Source organism: Littorina saxatilis, linkage group LG8 (assembly GCF_037325665.1).
Source record: "Littorina saxatilis isolate snail1 linkage group LG8, US_GU_Lsax_2.0, whole genome shotgun sequence".
NCBI lineage: Eukaryota > Metazoa > Mollusca > Gastropoda > Littorinimorpha > Littorinidae > Littorina > Littorina saxatilis.
Genome location: NC_090252.1, coordinates 20,070,232 through 20,087,386, shown reverse-complemented (window position 1 = coordinate 20,087,386; position 17,155 = coordinate 20,070,232). Strand labels below are relative to the sequence as shown.

Sequence of the window (17,155 nt, the reverse complement as noted above, 5' to 3'; positions counted from 1 at the left end):
GATAATTTAGATTTCAAGTGAGCGGGTCGGCATTGTGCACACTTAGATGATGGACGGTGCCTTGCTGTTCCGTACTGCACCCACCGACAAAACTCGCTTTTCGGTATTTTGTTTTAGATAAAGAGAGTATTATCTGACAGCATTTGAAGTGTCATTCTTCAGAAAAATCACGCCGATATTGTTGATTTGAGTATTTACTTTGTCTTGTTATTTTTTAGCTTGATAAACAAAAAAGGTCCCTGACTGAACAATATAACATTTAGAGGGTCACCTAGAATCCGTCCTGATTGGTCAAAGAGCCATTTGGGGCACTGAATTGGTACTAATTTCTGCTATTGGTCTGTTTCGACAGTGATATCAAAGTAATTCAAGTAATCTTTCCCAAAAAGTTTATTTCACAACGTGTTCCTTCTTTTCTGTGCATATTATCATAAAAACACTCAACAACAACAAAAAACCAGAACACAAACTCGAAAATGCTAACAAACAGAAAGTCCGAAATTGGAACGGACAGTTCTGGGAAGAGCCATCTCAAATGTTGCACATTTGTGTTGCGCATGCGCAGTTGAATGCGGTTAAATGTCGGTGGAATTGAATGTTCATCGTTGCATGCGAGAGGTCACAGTGATGGAACATTGGCGGATTTGGTCTCGTTGGAGGCATGGCAGGTTCGTATTCCGGATCGAAAAGAGCTGCTACCTCGTCGTTGCTGAGTTCCACGTCCTGTCGGATCGTCTGCTGGCTTGTGACAGTCGCCGATGCAACGAGACGACCCCGTTCGATTCTGCTTCCCGTCGAAGTTTTGGCTGGTTCTCCCCGCGAAGTATGACTTGAGAGCAGTGTCAACTGCCTATTCTCTGTGAGCTTGGACGACATAGCAGCTGCCATCTCTAGTTTTTTGGCGGTGGATGTTTTTTGGTACCGTTGCAGGGAGTTAGATCTAACAGTTTTGTGACCGGTGACACTGATAATGTCAATTGGACTGAAGTTCTTGTCTGCGAGTATTGTTGCACCCGTCGCTCGCACGCTGTGGTTTGTGTAGATCTATATCTGCGACAATTGACACAGCTCACTTCTTCATAGTGTGGACGCCCATGGGTCTGTCGTTGTCATACCATGTTTCGTCATCTCCATGGAACGTGTTCACAGGGAATTGCCAAAGGTGCTCGCACTTTGGATTTAGCAGAGACAGGTACTTGTGAGGGCCCCAAAGGGGGGGTATCATCACGATTACGTGAAGGGAAATTTTAGCTTTCACGATCACAGTTACCTTGATTTTTGTTTTCACGATCACGAACACCAGTGGCAAATCACGGTCACGGTAAAAGTTGCAGGTACAGAAAGCACGTGTCAAAGTAAACACAACCACACAGTAATTCGCTCCTCTGGATCTATTGTTTATTCAACACAAAGTGACAACTGTTGCACTTTTTTATTATTATTTTTTTTTAATTCTCTTTCATTCACACATAGAAATACATATGATTTGTAATCAGTAACAAGAATGTTGTTTTCGTTGTTTTTTCTCTCGCTCTCTGAGTCTCTCTCTCTCTCATACAGACATTCACAGGAATATACATTCCAGGGGCGGAGCAGTTAAGCCAGAGGGGAGGGACAACCTGGGGTCCAGGGGTAGACCTTGTGGGGTACATGGGCAAGGCCCCGTTGGGGGGTCTGGGGGGCTTAGCCCCCCAGAAGCTGAAGAGTTTTAGCTATTTTATGAACAATTTATGGCTTATCCTTGATTTTAAACATGATCAACTGGTGTCAGCAAGCTAGCAGCCACTCGTTATTTCTTTTAAAGTTAGTATTAATTTTGTTATTTTTTTTTACAGCCGGGGGGGGGGGGGGGTTCCGGAACCCCTGTAACCCAGAGTCTATAAACCTGACTAAAGGTCAGTCTAGGTATCATGAAGGTGGGTAAAGGAATATACACTCATACACATTCAACTCCCACACCCTCACTCACACACATGAATATATATACTTGGACAATTTCACATTTCCAGAGCTAAATCTTTTAACCCCATTTTCTCAAAAACTATTGGGTGGATTGAAATTAAAGTACATGTATGTGTGATGGTAGAGTCTATAATAACAAAATCCCCAACGAACATGACTTTGATCGACTTTGACATGAGGATCAAGTGACCCAAACTGGCACGTCTCCCCGCCATAGTTCCTGAATTTAACCCATTGTTGATACGTTTACAGGCGCTAAAATAAATCCAAGCTTAATGCAAAGAAGCGACAATTAGAATCTATGCCAAGCGTGTCCACGTTGCTGGGATGAAAAACACATTTCTAGTTTCGGTTTTGGCTACACGCAGACTCGATCAGACTCGAGCCAGTCGAGGTTACACTGAGCGAGTGACAGCCGGACGTGACAATGTCGACAATGTCAATGATCTCAATCAAACTCAAAGATCTTGAACAAATTTCAAGATCTGTGCCTACATTCAGAACAGTCATAGAGCAACATAGACAGGGCCGGACTAGGGGAGGGGGGGAGAGGGGGGGGTTACAGGGGTTGCGCAACACCCACCCCCCCTCCGACTTTAGCATACGTACCCCCAAAACGCTTTTTTTGTGGGGGAGAGAGGGGGTGGGGGGGGGGGGGGGGGGGTTGCATCTGGATCATCATGAAATCCGAGGAGAAATCGCACCTCTCACCCCCTTTCGAAAGACATTTGTCTTCAACGATTTTTGTGATGAAAAGTATGAGTCCTTACAATCTCAATTCTTCTTCCTTGCCTATACAGCTTGCTGTCGAATTTACCTTTTTCGTTCAAGGAGAGGCTTCCTTTCCCTCCAGAAACATCAAAAAACGTTCAGCTTCACCCCCACCAAGGGCCCACCAAGGGGCTTTGCCCCCTGGACCCCCATCTGTAACCACCCCCCCCCCCCCCCCCCCCCCCGAGTACTTACCTAGTCCGGCCCTGAATAGATCAACATACCTTGACATATCGTCTTCGGAAAGACGGACCCGTAGCCTGACCTTTCCATCAAGGAAGGCATTCTCGCCGCCTGCTTTGGTCTGGTTTGAATCCACAAAATATAACAGAGGTTCGATGACAGTACCGCTGCACGCCATTTTTGATCTTCGACTTAGAATTTGACTGAATGCACTCAAAAGGCACGAAGCCCTTCCATTGGATGAAGTTTGGCAGACTTTTGCAATTCGTCTTCTGATTGGATCTCTTTTTTGTGTGTGTGATTAGTTCTCTTAAAGGGAAGCAATCGCTGTCAAAATCATATTTCTGAATGTGTTGTTGCTTCCCTTCAATCAGGATTGGCTCCTTGACGAATAGAGGATCATAGAGTGATACAGCTGTGAAAAATGTACGTTGAAAATAAAATGCTTTGCAATAATGCCCATCACGATCACGAAAACAAATGACGATCACGATCACGAGACTTGATTTTCTTGTCATCACGGATCACGGGCAAAGTCCCATCACGATCACAGAAATGGAAATTTCGGCAATCACGGTCACAGAAAGGTAAAAAAACGCCAATCACGATCACGATTTTAAACCCTTTGGGGCCCTCACTTGTAGCTGTACACTGACTGGACAGCTGCTGTCCCCAGTCTCTGGCACGACTCCAGTCACAAGTTCTTCGTCTCCAGCTCTGTGATTCTTGGTAAGTTCATCAAACCGTTTGATTACGTATTGTTTACCTGTTGTTTGATCCATCTTCACTTCGAAGGTGTCTTTCGTCATTTTTTCAAAGTTTTCCAGGCCCCGTCTAAAAAAATAAAACCGGACATCTAACTGAACCTTGTTCAAAAGGCCAGCGGGGGTGTTGGGAGACATGAATTTGGATGCGTATAGGTTTTTTAGATCTTCTTGATTGATGGCAGGTTTGTTTGCCATGTTGCCAAAAGCACATAGGTGTAGTCTGCTACTGACAGCACCAAAAAGAGTTGCTTCCCTTTACTCAGTATTAAACTTACTTGCCATTCTATTTCCCTCCCACCGACAGAATTTGCTTTTTAGCACATTTTACACAGTAAATTGCATGAGAAAAATGTCTAAAAGTGACATTCAGTAGAACAATTCACCCTGATGTTTTTTATATTAACTTTTATTTTGTCGTGGTGATTTTTAATGCGTTATACAAAAAGGGTCCCGCCTTGAACGTTATAACGTTTAACAGGTCACCTAGAATCAGTCCTGATTGGTCACATAGCCATGAAGGGCACTAGAATGATAATAATAGGTATTGTTGTCAAAATACAATGTTGTATTATCATGTTTCTTAAATAATTTGGGTTGACCATGCTGTATTATGAATGGGGATTTTAGGATGGATGCATTGTTTAACTTTTGCAATTACTATTATTTTACTTGGTGACAATACTCACGACTTGTGTTGGTCTGGATGTTAACAGCTTCAATATCGTAGACGTTGGCTAAGTCCACTAGCCACCAGCTCTTATCAGTTGTTGGTTCCATGGTGGCTCTGGTGCACGTTGCCCACTCAGGTGACGGGCCGACTCGTTTCAGGACTCCGTCAACCGCCAATGCAGCCGGCTGAGTTGTGTGTGTTCCACTGTGACGTGCGTATTTGTACAAGGCGACGTTCACCAAGCCATCTCGACTGTCTGAGAAAATATCATTAGAATGATAATTCCAGGGATGATACACTTTAAGATGTCAATGCATATGTTTTATCACTGTGCATGCCGATTGGCATGCATTCACCTATTTTTGTTGTGAATACGTTTGCTCTAGCCCTTTTACGGTGTAAAGCAAGTAAACCGTGCTTTTATCATGGCACCTTGTTGTGACCTGTTTTTGTGGAGCGTTATTTAACTATCTTTACGCGTGAGACTCACGTGCTCTTTTCCGTGTCCTGGTTTTGGTGTGAGCGCTGCAAAACTGCGTCGTAAGTTTTAGAATACTTGTGACTCACGTGTTGTTAGTTGTTAATGTTAGCTAGTTTTTTTGTTTGTAAAATAGACTGTTCCTTGGAAGAAGTATGCACGAAGTACGTGATCAGTTACTGATTAGATGTAAATAATAGTCCCACCCAATCCTGTTTTATGGAATGTTGTTGGTTGGTCAATATGGCGACCTTTTACCTTTAAAATAAACTATTCCATGTTAGGTTTTTGTTTTCTATAAATATTACTGTTTGACTTCCTCTCATCAGTCGATCTGAGTTTTTTGTATGGAAGTGTTTTGATTTTCGTTCTGTTAACAAGTAAACCAATGAAGTGTTTCTTGTGATATTTTTAACGTCAACGTAACGTTTTTGGAGACAGTTTTATCTCAAGTGTGAATTGAGATTCAAACGTATCACACATACATATAATGACGGAAAGCGGGTACTGAGCTATTATGAGCACGGCCTATGCAAAGTTAATGTTACACAATCTGTTACAAAAGGGGAGGTACAACACGAAAGGGAAAATAACAATAATGACTATGTCAGCAATTACCGTACAGCCTGCCATACACCTGGATATTACAGATAGTGATTTTTTTCCAGCTCAGATTGTCGATGTCCACTCGTACGTGGGTACCGACTGCCATCCGCTCACACAGAACAAGCTCAGTTGAACAATTGTTGACAATCTGATTCCTCTTGCAAACCGTGGCCTTGGTAACATGTCTGCCCTTCAGGTCGCCATGCATGCCCACGTGGACAGTGTAACGGTACTTCTTCGGTGAACAACCTGTTTCAAAGTGCATGTGTTAAGTTTTCAGTGCGCTAAGATGCACATTCTTTGTCATGGAAAAGCTAAAGCATACAATTGTCATTATCGTCATCATTGTCGAAGTCTTCACGTCGTCGTGACAATAGTCTTATTCATCAGCATGACCACCATCATCATCATTAATATCATCTCCATCACCACCACTATTACCATTAATGCCATTATAAGCCACTGCAAGAACATGATGAGCAGCAGCAGCAGCTGCAGTAGCAGAAGCAACAGCAGAAGCAATATCCTCAAAAGCAGCAACATCATCGTCGGCGTCGTGCTTACTACATTGCGTGGTGCTGTGTTTGAGATGTGATAAAAAAAAAGTCAATGTTTAAGTGTGTTGATTTCTTGCTGACTGGTAGCATGGACCAACCAACTGTTATTACTCTTTTTACATTTAGTCAAGTTTTGACTATTTTTTTTAACGTAGAGGGGGGAATCGAGACGAGGGTCGTGGTGTATGTGCGTGCGTGTGTGTGTGTGTGTGTGCGTCTGTCTGTGTGTGTGTGTAGAGCGATTCAGACTAAACTACTGGACCGATCTTTATGAAATTTGACATGAGAGTTCCTGGGTATGAAATCCCCAGACATGTTTTTCATTTTTTTTAATAAATGTATTTGATGACGTCATATCCGGCTTTTCGTGAAAGTTGAGGCGGCACTGTCACGCCCTCATTTTTCAACCAAATTGGTTGACATTTTGGTCAAGTAATGTTCGACGAAGCCCGGACTTCGGTTTTGCATTTTAGCTTGGTGGCTTAGAAATTAATCAATGATTTTGGTCATTAAAAATCTTAAAATTGTAAAAAAAAAAAATTGTTTTTCTAAAACGATCCAAATTTACGTTCATCTTATTCTCCATCATTAGCTGATTCCAAAAACATATAAATATGTTATATTTGGATTAAAAAAAAGCTCTGAAAATTAAATATATAAAAATTATTATCAAAATAAAATTTTCGAAATAAATTTAAAAACACGTTTATCTTATTCCTTGTCGGTTCCTGATTCCAAAAGCATATAGATATGATATGTTTGGATTAAAAACACATGCTCAGAAAGTTAAAACGAAGAGAGGTTCAGAAGAGCGTGGTATCCTTCTCAGCGCAACTACTCCCCCGCTCTTCTTGTCAATTTCACTGCCTTTGCCGTGAGCGGTGGAATGACGATGCTACGAGTATACGGTCTTGCTGCGTTGCATTGCGTTCAGTTTCATTCTGTGAGTTCGACAGCTACTTGACGAAATGTTGTATTTTCGCCTTACGCGACTTGTTTCTTCTTTTTCTTTAAATGCAGATATATTATGTGGCCTTTTAAAATAAACAAGAGTATCCAATCTGACTGGGATTTTTGGCAATTTAAAATAAACACACGCTTGGCTGCGGTGTTGTTTTGTTTTGTTCTTGTTTTTCTATTGGGGATCATGGCCGTTCAGGTAAATGTTTTCAAAAAAATAATGGTGATGGAAAGTGTACGATAAAGTGTAAAATATACATTATTCAGATGTGTGCTTTAAAACAAGGATAAACACGGTACCTAATTCAGGAACGAGAAAGGTGAAAGTAGCGAAGGAGAGGACACTCATCACTCTTGAAACATTTCCAATAAAACGATTAAAACACAAGCGACTGTGCCAGTAACAATCACGGACGGGTTCATCTTCTTCTTCTTCTTCTTCTTTGCTCTTGGGCTGATATATTCACTCATGTATTTTGCACGAGTGTGAGACCGTTTTTAACCCGCCATTTCGGCAGCATACGCCGATTTTTGGGGGGAAACATGCTGGGTATTTTCGTGTTTCTATAACTCACCGAACGCTGACATGGATTATATGATCGTTTCCATGCGCAATTGGTCTTGTGCTTGGGTGTAAGCACGAAGAGGGATACGACCAAAAGCGGGTATGTACATAAGTTGACCTGGGAGATCGGACACAATTTCTACCCTTAACCCATCAGGCGGCCGCTGCCGGGATTTGAACTCACGACCTTCCGATCACAAGGCCGATGTCTTATCAACTGCGCCCGTCAGGGACAGGTTCAAACGCTAACAATGAACAAAAAAACCCGTTTACCCTGAGATATCATGACGCCGTAGACTCTGTAATGAGCACCTGGTGTCACCTCTCCCTCAGAAGGATCTGACAGAGTGACGATGAAGAAATTGACGGACTTTTTTCCATGGAAAGGGGCTTTCTGCGGTTTGCAATCATTGTTGATGTTGTTTGTAAGTTCCGGTCGTTGATATAACTTCTGTTTCGGTTTGGTAGCATGGAATGAGTGGTAGGTCACTGGCTTTCGTAATGCCACATTGTGCCGGGTTACTTGAGCAGCTAGAAACGCAAGTAAGAAAAGCATGAATCGACTTTCACCCAAGCAAAGCAACATATTGTTGTCTCTCTAATAGAGCTTTCATTGACCTTGTCCTTATGCATGATTTGGCGAGTTTAACGTGGGGCAGGGTATATAGGAAATGTCGATTCATCGAGGAAGCAGGCTCACCTAGGAAACTCTCTATATTATAGTGAGGACGTAGGTGGATGCCCGGTCGTTGTTTTTTTGCATCAGAATAACACTTCCACATGCATATTATCCAACAACTAATCACCCCCCCCCACACACACACACACACACACACATACACACACGCACACAAACATACACACACACACACACACACACACACACACACACACACACACAATCTATAGCTATGCATTTGCACACCCGCGCGTTCTAAAGTTGCTTTTGTCGTTACATTTCCAAAACGAACATTTTTATCTGGATCTTGGGTATGGATCTTGGGTATACACCTATTGAAAACAGACATTCTCCGGAAAATATGTGTTGGTGAGTTCTGATTCCTCCACATCCCCCCTGCCCCCACGCCCTCCCTCAGCTAGCGTTACCAACTGACCCTTTGATCGTCTGAAGTGTCGCAAGTTTATTGCAACATCATCTACCGAGAATCTCCCATGTTCCTCAGAAGCGATTGTAAAAACTAGTTCCATGTAACCAAAGCTATGGTATAACTCACACCACTGTAGGCTTGGACAAACACACTTACATTTCGTCCAGAAGACGCTTTTGATGTTGTTCTCTGCACAGGATAGAAATGAAAGTCAACTCATTTCATGAGTGCATGTTAAATAAAACAGCATACAGACACACAGACACACAGAGACAGACAGACCTAGACAGACAGACCTAGACAGACAGACAGACACACCGAGACAGACAGACCTAGACAGACCCAGACACACAGAGACAGACAGACCTAGACAGACAGACAGACACACGGAGACAGACAGACCTAGACCGACAGACAGACACACAGAGACAGACAGACCTAGACAGACAGACACAGACAGACCTAGACAGACACACAGAGACAGACAGACATAGACAGACAGACAGGCACAGAGACAGACAGACCTAGACAGACAGACAGACATACAGAGACAGACCTAGACAGACAGACAGACCTAGACAGACAGACCTAGACAGACACACAGAGACAGACAGACATAGACAGACAGACAGGCACAGAGACAGACAGACCTAGACAGACAGACAGACATACAGAGACAGACCTAGACAGACAGACAGACAGACACACACAGACAGACCTAGACAGACAGACACACAGAGACAGACCTAGACAGACAGACATACACACCGAGACAGACATACCGAGACAGACAGACACACAGAGACAGACATACCTAGACAGACAGACAGACACACAGAGACAGACAGACCTAGACAGACAGACACACATAGACAGACAGACCTAGACAGACACACAGAGACAGACAGACCTAGACAGACAGACAGACACACATAGACAGACAGACACACAGAGACAGACAGACCTAGACAGACAGACGGATACATAAAGACAGACACGGTGCATGTTAAAGAAAAACATTGCATACACACAGACAGACAGATACAGAGAGATAGACAGACCTAGACAGACAGACCCGGACACAACAGAGGCAGACAGACCTAGACAGACAGACCCAGACACAACAGAGACAGACAGACCTAGACAGACAGGCAGAGGTGAAGTGCGCGTGACGAAAGGAGAATATATCGCTACACTGGAGTTCACCAGCAGATTAAACACTCTGCCCACTAGATTGCTTTAGTTTGAACATGTGATGCAACTTTTTTTTCCATTCTGATTACTACTCATAAAAGTGACCCTCCACCACGAAATGAGTCACATGTCACCTTTGCATGATTTTCATATGTTTACATTTTCCTAAAGAGTTTTTTATGCTCTATCCAGTGGTGAAAACCGTTTTAGAAAAGAGCAAAAACTTTGTTTGAGTTATAAGCCTGTGACAAAGGTGACCCTCACACTGTTACCAGACACTCCCCGGACTTATATTAAGCCTAGCGCAGAACCGCGCGAGGTGACATGCGACTCATTTCGTGGTGGAGGGTCACAAATATGTTTACATGCTACTTTATGTTGCTCTTTATATCTAAATAATGAAAGACCATGCACGTACATGGCCTCTCTCTCTCTCTCTCTCTCTCTCTCTCTCTCTCTCTCTCTCTCTCTCTCTCTCTCTCTCTCTCTCTCTCTTGTTTGAGCTTTGTTTCATGACTGCCGACAAACGCAGTTTCTCACCCGCCAAGTTGATCAGCACCTGAACCTCACATAAACCAAGACCCGGTGAGTTCTTTGAAACTTTGACATAACGGCCAGTGGCAGGAGGTATTACATCAAACTTGTACGTGTAGGCTGCCAGATTGTCCGGGGCTGTACCAACGTCTGCGATGGATTTGCTGAACTCTTTGTGAGATCCATCTTCACTTTTGTACACCTCCACTACAATGTCCCGAGGCCGTATAACTCCAGAGAATTCGGTTTTATCTTGTAATGAGACACAGAAAATTTGAGATCAGAGCCGCTTGTTCGGTCTCTAGTTTAAAGAGGTAGGGGGAGACATGAAGGCCAGAAATCTGCGCTTTATTCAAAAATTAGGGTTAACCCTAAGCCTACAATGTGAAACCAAAAATGTGTGCTGACAAAATTCTGAGAAAATAAACTGCTAACGAAAATCAAGACTCAAACAGGTTAAAGCATAAGGAAAGCATACGTCTGCAATGAAAGTATTTGAAACAGTTACAGTTGTCGGGCTTGCATACATGCAAACACTACAAGAAAAACTCTGTGTGATGCAAATTTATTTACACATCATGCTGTTCAGCAGAGTCTTCTATTCTATCAATTCAGCAAAGAATGCAGCTCGTCTCAAAGTCAGCAAGTGCATACACCAACATAAACAACAACCTAACAAACACGCTGACAAATACACTTCCGTACTCCCCCCCCCCCTCCCTATGTACACTTCATTTATTTGAAATCTTACTTTCATGGATGAAGGTCAAAACGAGAGCCCAAACGTCAAAGTCCTCGAGTAGATCCAGTTTCCACCAAGGCGTTTGATCAAAGCCAGCCATCACAGCACAGGAATTGGTGGCGGGATCGACCAATGACCATCCATTAACAGCAAGATGAGACCCGAACTGCTCAGTATTGTTCTCGTAGAGGCTACTCTGTGTAGCAGTCTTTCTTAAGAGCGCGATGTTCTTGAACACACCGCCAGCCACCTCTGAAGACGATTAGAAAATGGCCCTCAGTTGCGTGCGTTGTACAGTGGGCGGCAAAAGAAACTCAACTCATTCGCGCCCACTGTTGCAAGTGGTTTTTGTTTGTCATTTCCAAATTGACGTAAAATATTAACCAGATAAGGTACATCAAAAAGAAAAACAGATTCGTAAATAATATTTTACTGGTGGTACGATTAGTTCATATTTTGTAATCGTTTTCTTTTGTTAATCCTTTCCATAAATTGTGTTAAACAGGGTAGGGCTCAAGCGAGTCGTGATTGCATGCGAACGTGTCACTTCGACACGCTACAAAATTCGTAAATAATTATGTATAGAGTAAATTCATCATTCAACGTGATCATTTATTTAAGTTATTGAGACATCACAGTGCGCTAAGATATTTAAAGAGTAAATCAAGAAAATGAATTATTGAACGAAGCGCAAACATAATTATTTTCAAGATTTGCTCTATAAATCTCTTTACTTAGCGCACTGTGATTGTTTCAATAACGATATTGTTAGTAACGACAATAGATAAGAACGTTTTAAAAAGCACATTTTTTCTTCCAGCGTTTGGATAAATTGTGGACAGGTCGGGTTTTCACATTTCGGGGGTATTGACGGTTTCATCGCCGACCATGCATTTTACGATTTGATTACCCTCTGTACCGTTTCATCGATTAGCAACTAACAGTATGAGTTACAGCTGAGCGAAATGTACCCGTTAGCATACAGTTTCACGTTAAGTATTAATTATTGGTATAAAAAACAACATGTTCTGAAATGTTCTATGCTCACCAAACAATGAACAACCCCCAAGCAACTGAGTGGCGTGCCCTGATGTCAAACGACTCAAAGTGACACGTTCGTTCCCTCATTCGCCAAAAAATAAAGTTGACATGTTATTTCTCGCAATGTACCTGCATTCATCTGGGAGGTTGGTGCTATGATTACATGGAAAGAATGTTTTGATGCCTTCGCGTGTTCTGTTTACATCGTAGTTGTCTTGAAATATGCGAAAACCGTTCATTTCAGTCCTGAACTGATGGTGTCGTCTGCTACATATGTGCAATCAATTACCTGCAGTTATGGTAGAATGATGAAGGTCTTTTACGTGCCATTGTGGTGACACGGGAGTGGGACATGGCTTCCGCTCTGGGTCTGCACATAAAGTTGACCCATGTCCGACCCGGCCCGAATTCGAACCGGCGGCGACCTTCCGATCACAAGTCCAGTGATATACCAACTGAGCTACCGGGCTCCTACTCAATTATAAAATAAGTACACACACAAAAACACGTCCAAACGGCTCGTGTGTACACACCCATCAACCGCCTGTCATACGGTTCCGCAACAGATTTCGACATTTTGCCACACATCCGCATCCCTCCAATCTGAACGTAGTCATGCAAACAGAATGGCGAATCCTCCGTGTCAACACTGAAAACACACACACACACACACACACACACACACACACACACACACACACACACACACACACACACACACACACACACATACACACACACACACACACACACACTCACTCACACACATACACACATACACGCACTCACACACACACACACACACACACATACACACACACACACACACACACACACACACACACACATTTGACATCAAAAAGTCAAATAAAGCAAATCGCTTTTGCATCCGAGTCTTGGTTTTAACTACAGGTACTGCACAAACTGAATGAAAAGATAGATCAATAAAATCCACCACAACTGACATAATGAACACAGTTGTGCGTGCGCGCGTGTGTTTGTGCTTCCGTTTGTATGTGTGTGTGTGTGTGTGTGTGTGTGTGTGTGTGTGTGTGTGTGTGTGTGTGTGTACGTGTGTGCGCACGCGCCTAAACATTAAAAGCTCCACCGATAACAATGTCGTGATGATATTTTCAAAGTATTTTATATATTACTTTTAGAGAAAAAAAATATGTTGTTCTTCTTTTGGTGAATCAAAATCCACATCTGTGAAGGAAATCACGAATAACACTAACAGGCACAGTGTGACAGTGATATCCTCCACGCTTTTAGAAGCGTTAACCAGAGATATAGCGTGACATAGCGAAGTGTGGTACACGTACTGTGAATTCAGCTTAATGACCGAGGAGAGTTGACGTTGTAAATTGCAACCAAGATATCGTTACACTTAACCACTGTCCGGGGACAAAGAGGGGTTGTCACAGTAATCGACCGGGAGAAAGGAAGCCTGAGTAAAGCACTTAACAGGTAAATGGAATAAGCAATTGAATATTGCTAGTGTTTATCGCATAAGTGGAATCGACTAACACTGTAAACTGCAAACATAGCCGACAGATATCTAAGACAAGATGTCCGCTATGTATGTTTGTGCAGTGCGTCATATAACCGGTCTGAAAGGAAGATAGTGGCCAGATAACAGTATGCAGGATCTGGGAAGACGCCGAAGTATCATGCCTATAGACCCGCATAGCTAAGATTCGACGGGATTTCGAGAAGCTAGTGCAAGATTATGGTTGTCCGTATAGTTGAAAAATAAAGGTCACAGGGCGATAGAAACTTAGTAGACCGAGGTCGCCAGTAGAAGGAATTAGTAGTTAAATACATGTGCTAGTGAACGGCCATAAACGCTGTGTAATTCTGTGTATAAACAGAGTTAAAATATGTCTACAAGATCTTAATTACTTAAGATATAATGAATGTTTAGTAGGCAGAGCAAACGGTGATTTAAGTCTGCCGGAATAGGAACTATAACTGTTTTTTTGACTACACACGAGCCGAGAGTCGATACCCGTAAATTAGATATCGTGCGCCTGTGAGTTCACGGACTGTTAGTGTATTTCTCTACCTAAGTGAAGGGTAGAGAGTTTTGATAGTGCAATTGTGTACGAGATTTTAATCTCGAGTTGTTTTGCCTACAACACTATGAATACTGGATTTTTGAATACCTAACATTTATGTTTATGAGTGTGTGCATTATTTTGTGTGTATGTTGCCATAGCTCAATACTACAGTTGAGGGAACCTACATTTGGAGTTGTGTTTGATTCCTGTATAACAGCATATTAGATCATTTGCATTCATTCACAACATCCAGTGTAACTTAAAAACAAACAGTTCTGAAAATTATTGTCATCAAGATTAAACAAGTCGCGTACAGCGATATAAAAACATTTAGTCAAGATCAACACCACAAACCAATCATCGCCGAGACTCCATTCAGATAGTGTCGGCTAACCAAAGCGAAGTAGGCGTCCCTAGAACGTATTGAATCTATTTTCTTTCATAAGTAAATGTTTAGAGTAAACATGATATATCTATATATTTTTGAATTCAGGAGAAGATCAGGCATACAATGCAATGAATTTCAAATCTGTATGCGGAATATCGATTTTTATAACAACTTTAATGAGCAAACTCATTTATTCATTTGTAAGCCGCCAAGCTGAAATGCAAAACCAAAGTCCGGGCTTCGTCGAAGATTACTTGACTAAACTTTCAACCAATTTGGTTGAAAAATGAGAGCGTGACAGTGCTGCCTCACCTTTTACAAAAAGCCGGATATGACGTCACCAAAGACATTGATCCAGAAAAGGAAAACACATTCTGGGGATATTATACTTAGGAACTCTCATGTAAAGTTTCATGAAGATCGGTCTAGTTGTTTTCTCGGAATCACTTTATACATACACACACACGTACACACACACACACACACACACACACACACACACACACACACACACACACACACACACACACGTACGTACACACACCAACACACACACACACACACATACACACACACACACACACACACACACACACACACACACACACACGCACACACAAATACACCACGACCCTCGTCTTGATTACCCGTCTCCATGTTAAAACATTTAGTCATAACTTGACAAAATCAATGTAAAATCAAATGTCCCATTGCCAGAGATAACAAATGAAATATGACATTATATACACATGACTTTAGCTTGTGCACTACACAGCACAGATATTTCCACATCAAAAATAAGCAACATTGTAATTCAATCAAGTTTTCGTTTTAATGAAACAGATCCTGTGATTGGTCAGAATGCCCCAACTCATTAAAAATTACCGGTCATTAATTGTCGATAACCACTCGCATAGATACAGCCTCAACTAGTCTCGGTTAGCTTTGAGGGTCATTTTACAAGTAGGAAATATGAAGGCCAATGAAATACCGAGACCAAAAGGTATGCGAAGTGATGACGTCGAATACGTGACGTAAGTTGATCCATGATTTCTTCCGGACTACGTCAATCAATTCCAAAGATCCTTTTGTGTTGAAAAGAATTTGTTTTTGAGTTTGCTGTCCAGAAACCCGTCAAAAAAGAAGGGAAAATGTGTGTGAAAGAAAAACAAAACAGGAGCAGAGTGATACGATAGGAATACAGAGACATATTTCTTGGGACTTGACCCTTGCAGGTAGGTGGACTGAAAGTAGTGTGTGAACAGAACAGAACCAATTCTGTCTGTTTACAACCGCATAAAAGCAGGACAGAGATCGTCGTCAGATTGAATTATAATAACATTAACATGCTTCCATTTGAAACTTCTCGGTCTTCATCGGGGATTGACGCCCTCCCAAAGTCTAATTGAAGCCCTCCGTCGCTTCGCTCCGTAGGGCTTCAATTAGCTTTTGTCTGGCGTCAATCCCCGATGAAGACCTCGACGTTTCAAATGGAAGCATGATGTAATTATTATAAGTTTTTTTCCAGAGCTGTACCGTAAACTACCTTGTATACGCCCAATATTGAGTACACGCCAACCCCCTACTTTGGGCTGAAAACTGTGCACAGGGCATACTACATAACAAACGACACCCCCCCACACACACTTCTTGATTAATAATGTTACAAACATCTTTTTTGGAACATTTGTTTTTAGTGTTTGTAAACTTCCGAGTGTATAATGCCTATACGATGTTGTTACAAAGGCATACCGTTTATTGATACTCTCACCGCAGTACAAGTTAGTAATAAAAGAGAGTTGCAATTCTAAAAGCTCTTATGACGTTGAAAAGACCGGTTTTTGATCACAATATTTGTTTCAAGAGATTGTCCCTCGAATTTGATGGCTTGAATCAGTGCAACTGCAAATACGGATTAATCTTTTTCAGTTAGCATTATATTTTGAATCTATAAACTTGTTAACAGACAATAAAGCAGCAAGATCTCCTTCGTGGTTTGCTTGCAGAGTTCCTCTTTGTGCAATAACGCATCCTTTGAACACTTCCATGCAAAGTGACCAACACGTCGTAATTCCAGCAAAGGATCCGCTCCTGCAAAGGGTATAGTACCTAGTAAACGCCCACCTCACATTTTGGGGCAAAATTGGTGCATAGAGTGGGTGGGCGTATACAAGTGGAAACCGTGGTAGGAAGGGAATATTTTTTTTAATTCAACTGCAACATAGATACAGGATTACACACACATTTTCGGTCTGCAGAGAGAGAATTAGAAATATACTTGCGTATATTGATAGTTTGTGTTGTTTCTAGGATAATTGCTTCCCGGACAACTGCCCCCCGCCCCACAGCTAATTTGACAGACTAACGAGATACCAGTATCACGGCGAGGTGTTGATAGTGCACTCTTACCTGACTTGCGTGGCCAGCAACTCTTGTGGATCTTGTGTGTAGTCGAACACCGTTGTGCAGTTTTGCAAGCGCTTCTGTTGCCAACTGGTGAACTCATAAGTCATATTACTGAGAAGATCACGGGGCGGGTGAGAAGGGTTCAATCCATGGTCCGTTATG

General features: G+C 42.2%; 1 protein-coding gene across 1 annotated transcript in view; it reads right to left on the bottom strand.

Moving 5' to 3' along the window:
* The window catches only part of LOC138974545 (uncharacterized), a 60,274-nt gene extending 43,119 nt beyond the window's left edge, over positions 1–17,155 (bottom strand). Inside the window, exons 1-8 of the mRNA XM_070347261.1 lie at positions 16,997–17,155; positions 12,673–12,788; positions 11,108–11,350; positions 10,363–10,608; positions 8,785–8,817; positions 7,793–8,050; positions 5,450–5,686; positions 4,370–4,609 (exon numbers count right to left, since the gene is read on the bottom strand). Of these exons, the coding sequence (XP_070203362.1) occupies positions 4,370–4,609; positions 5,450–5,686; positions 7,793–8,050; positions 8,785–8,817; positions 10,363–10,608; positions 11,108–11,350; positions 12,673–12,788; positions 16,997–17,100 (1,477 nt within the window). The 5' untranslated portion in view covers positions 17,101–17,155. The remainder of the gene's footprint in view (positions 1–4,369; positions 4,610–5,449; positions 5,687–7,792; positions 8,051–8,784; positions 8,818–10,362; positions 10,609–11,107; positions 11,351–12,672; positions 12,789–16,996) is intronic.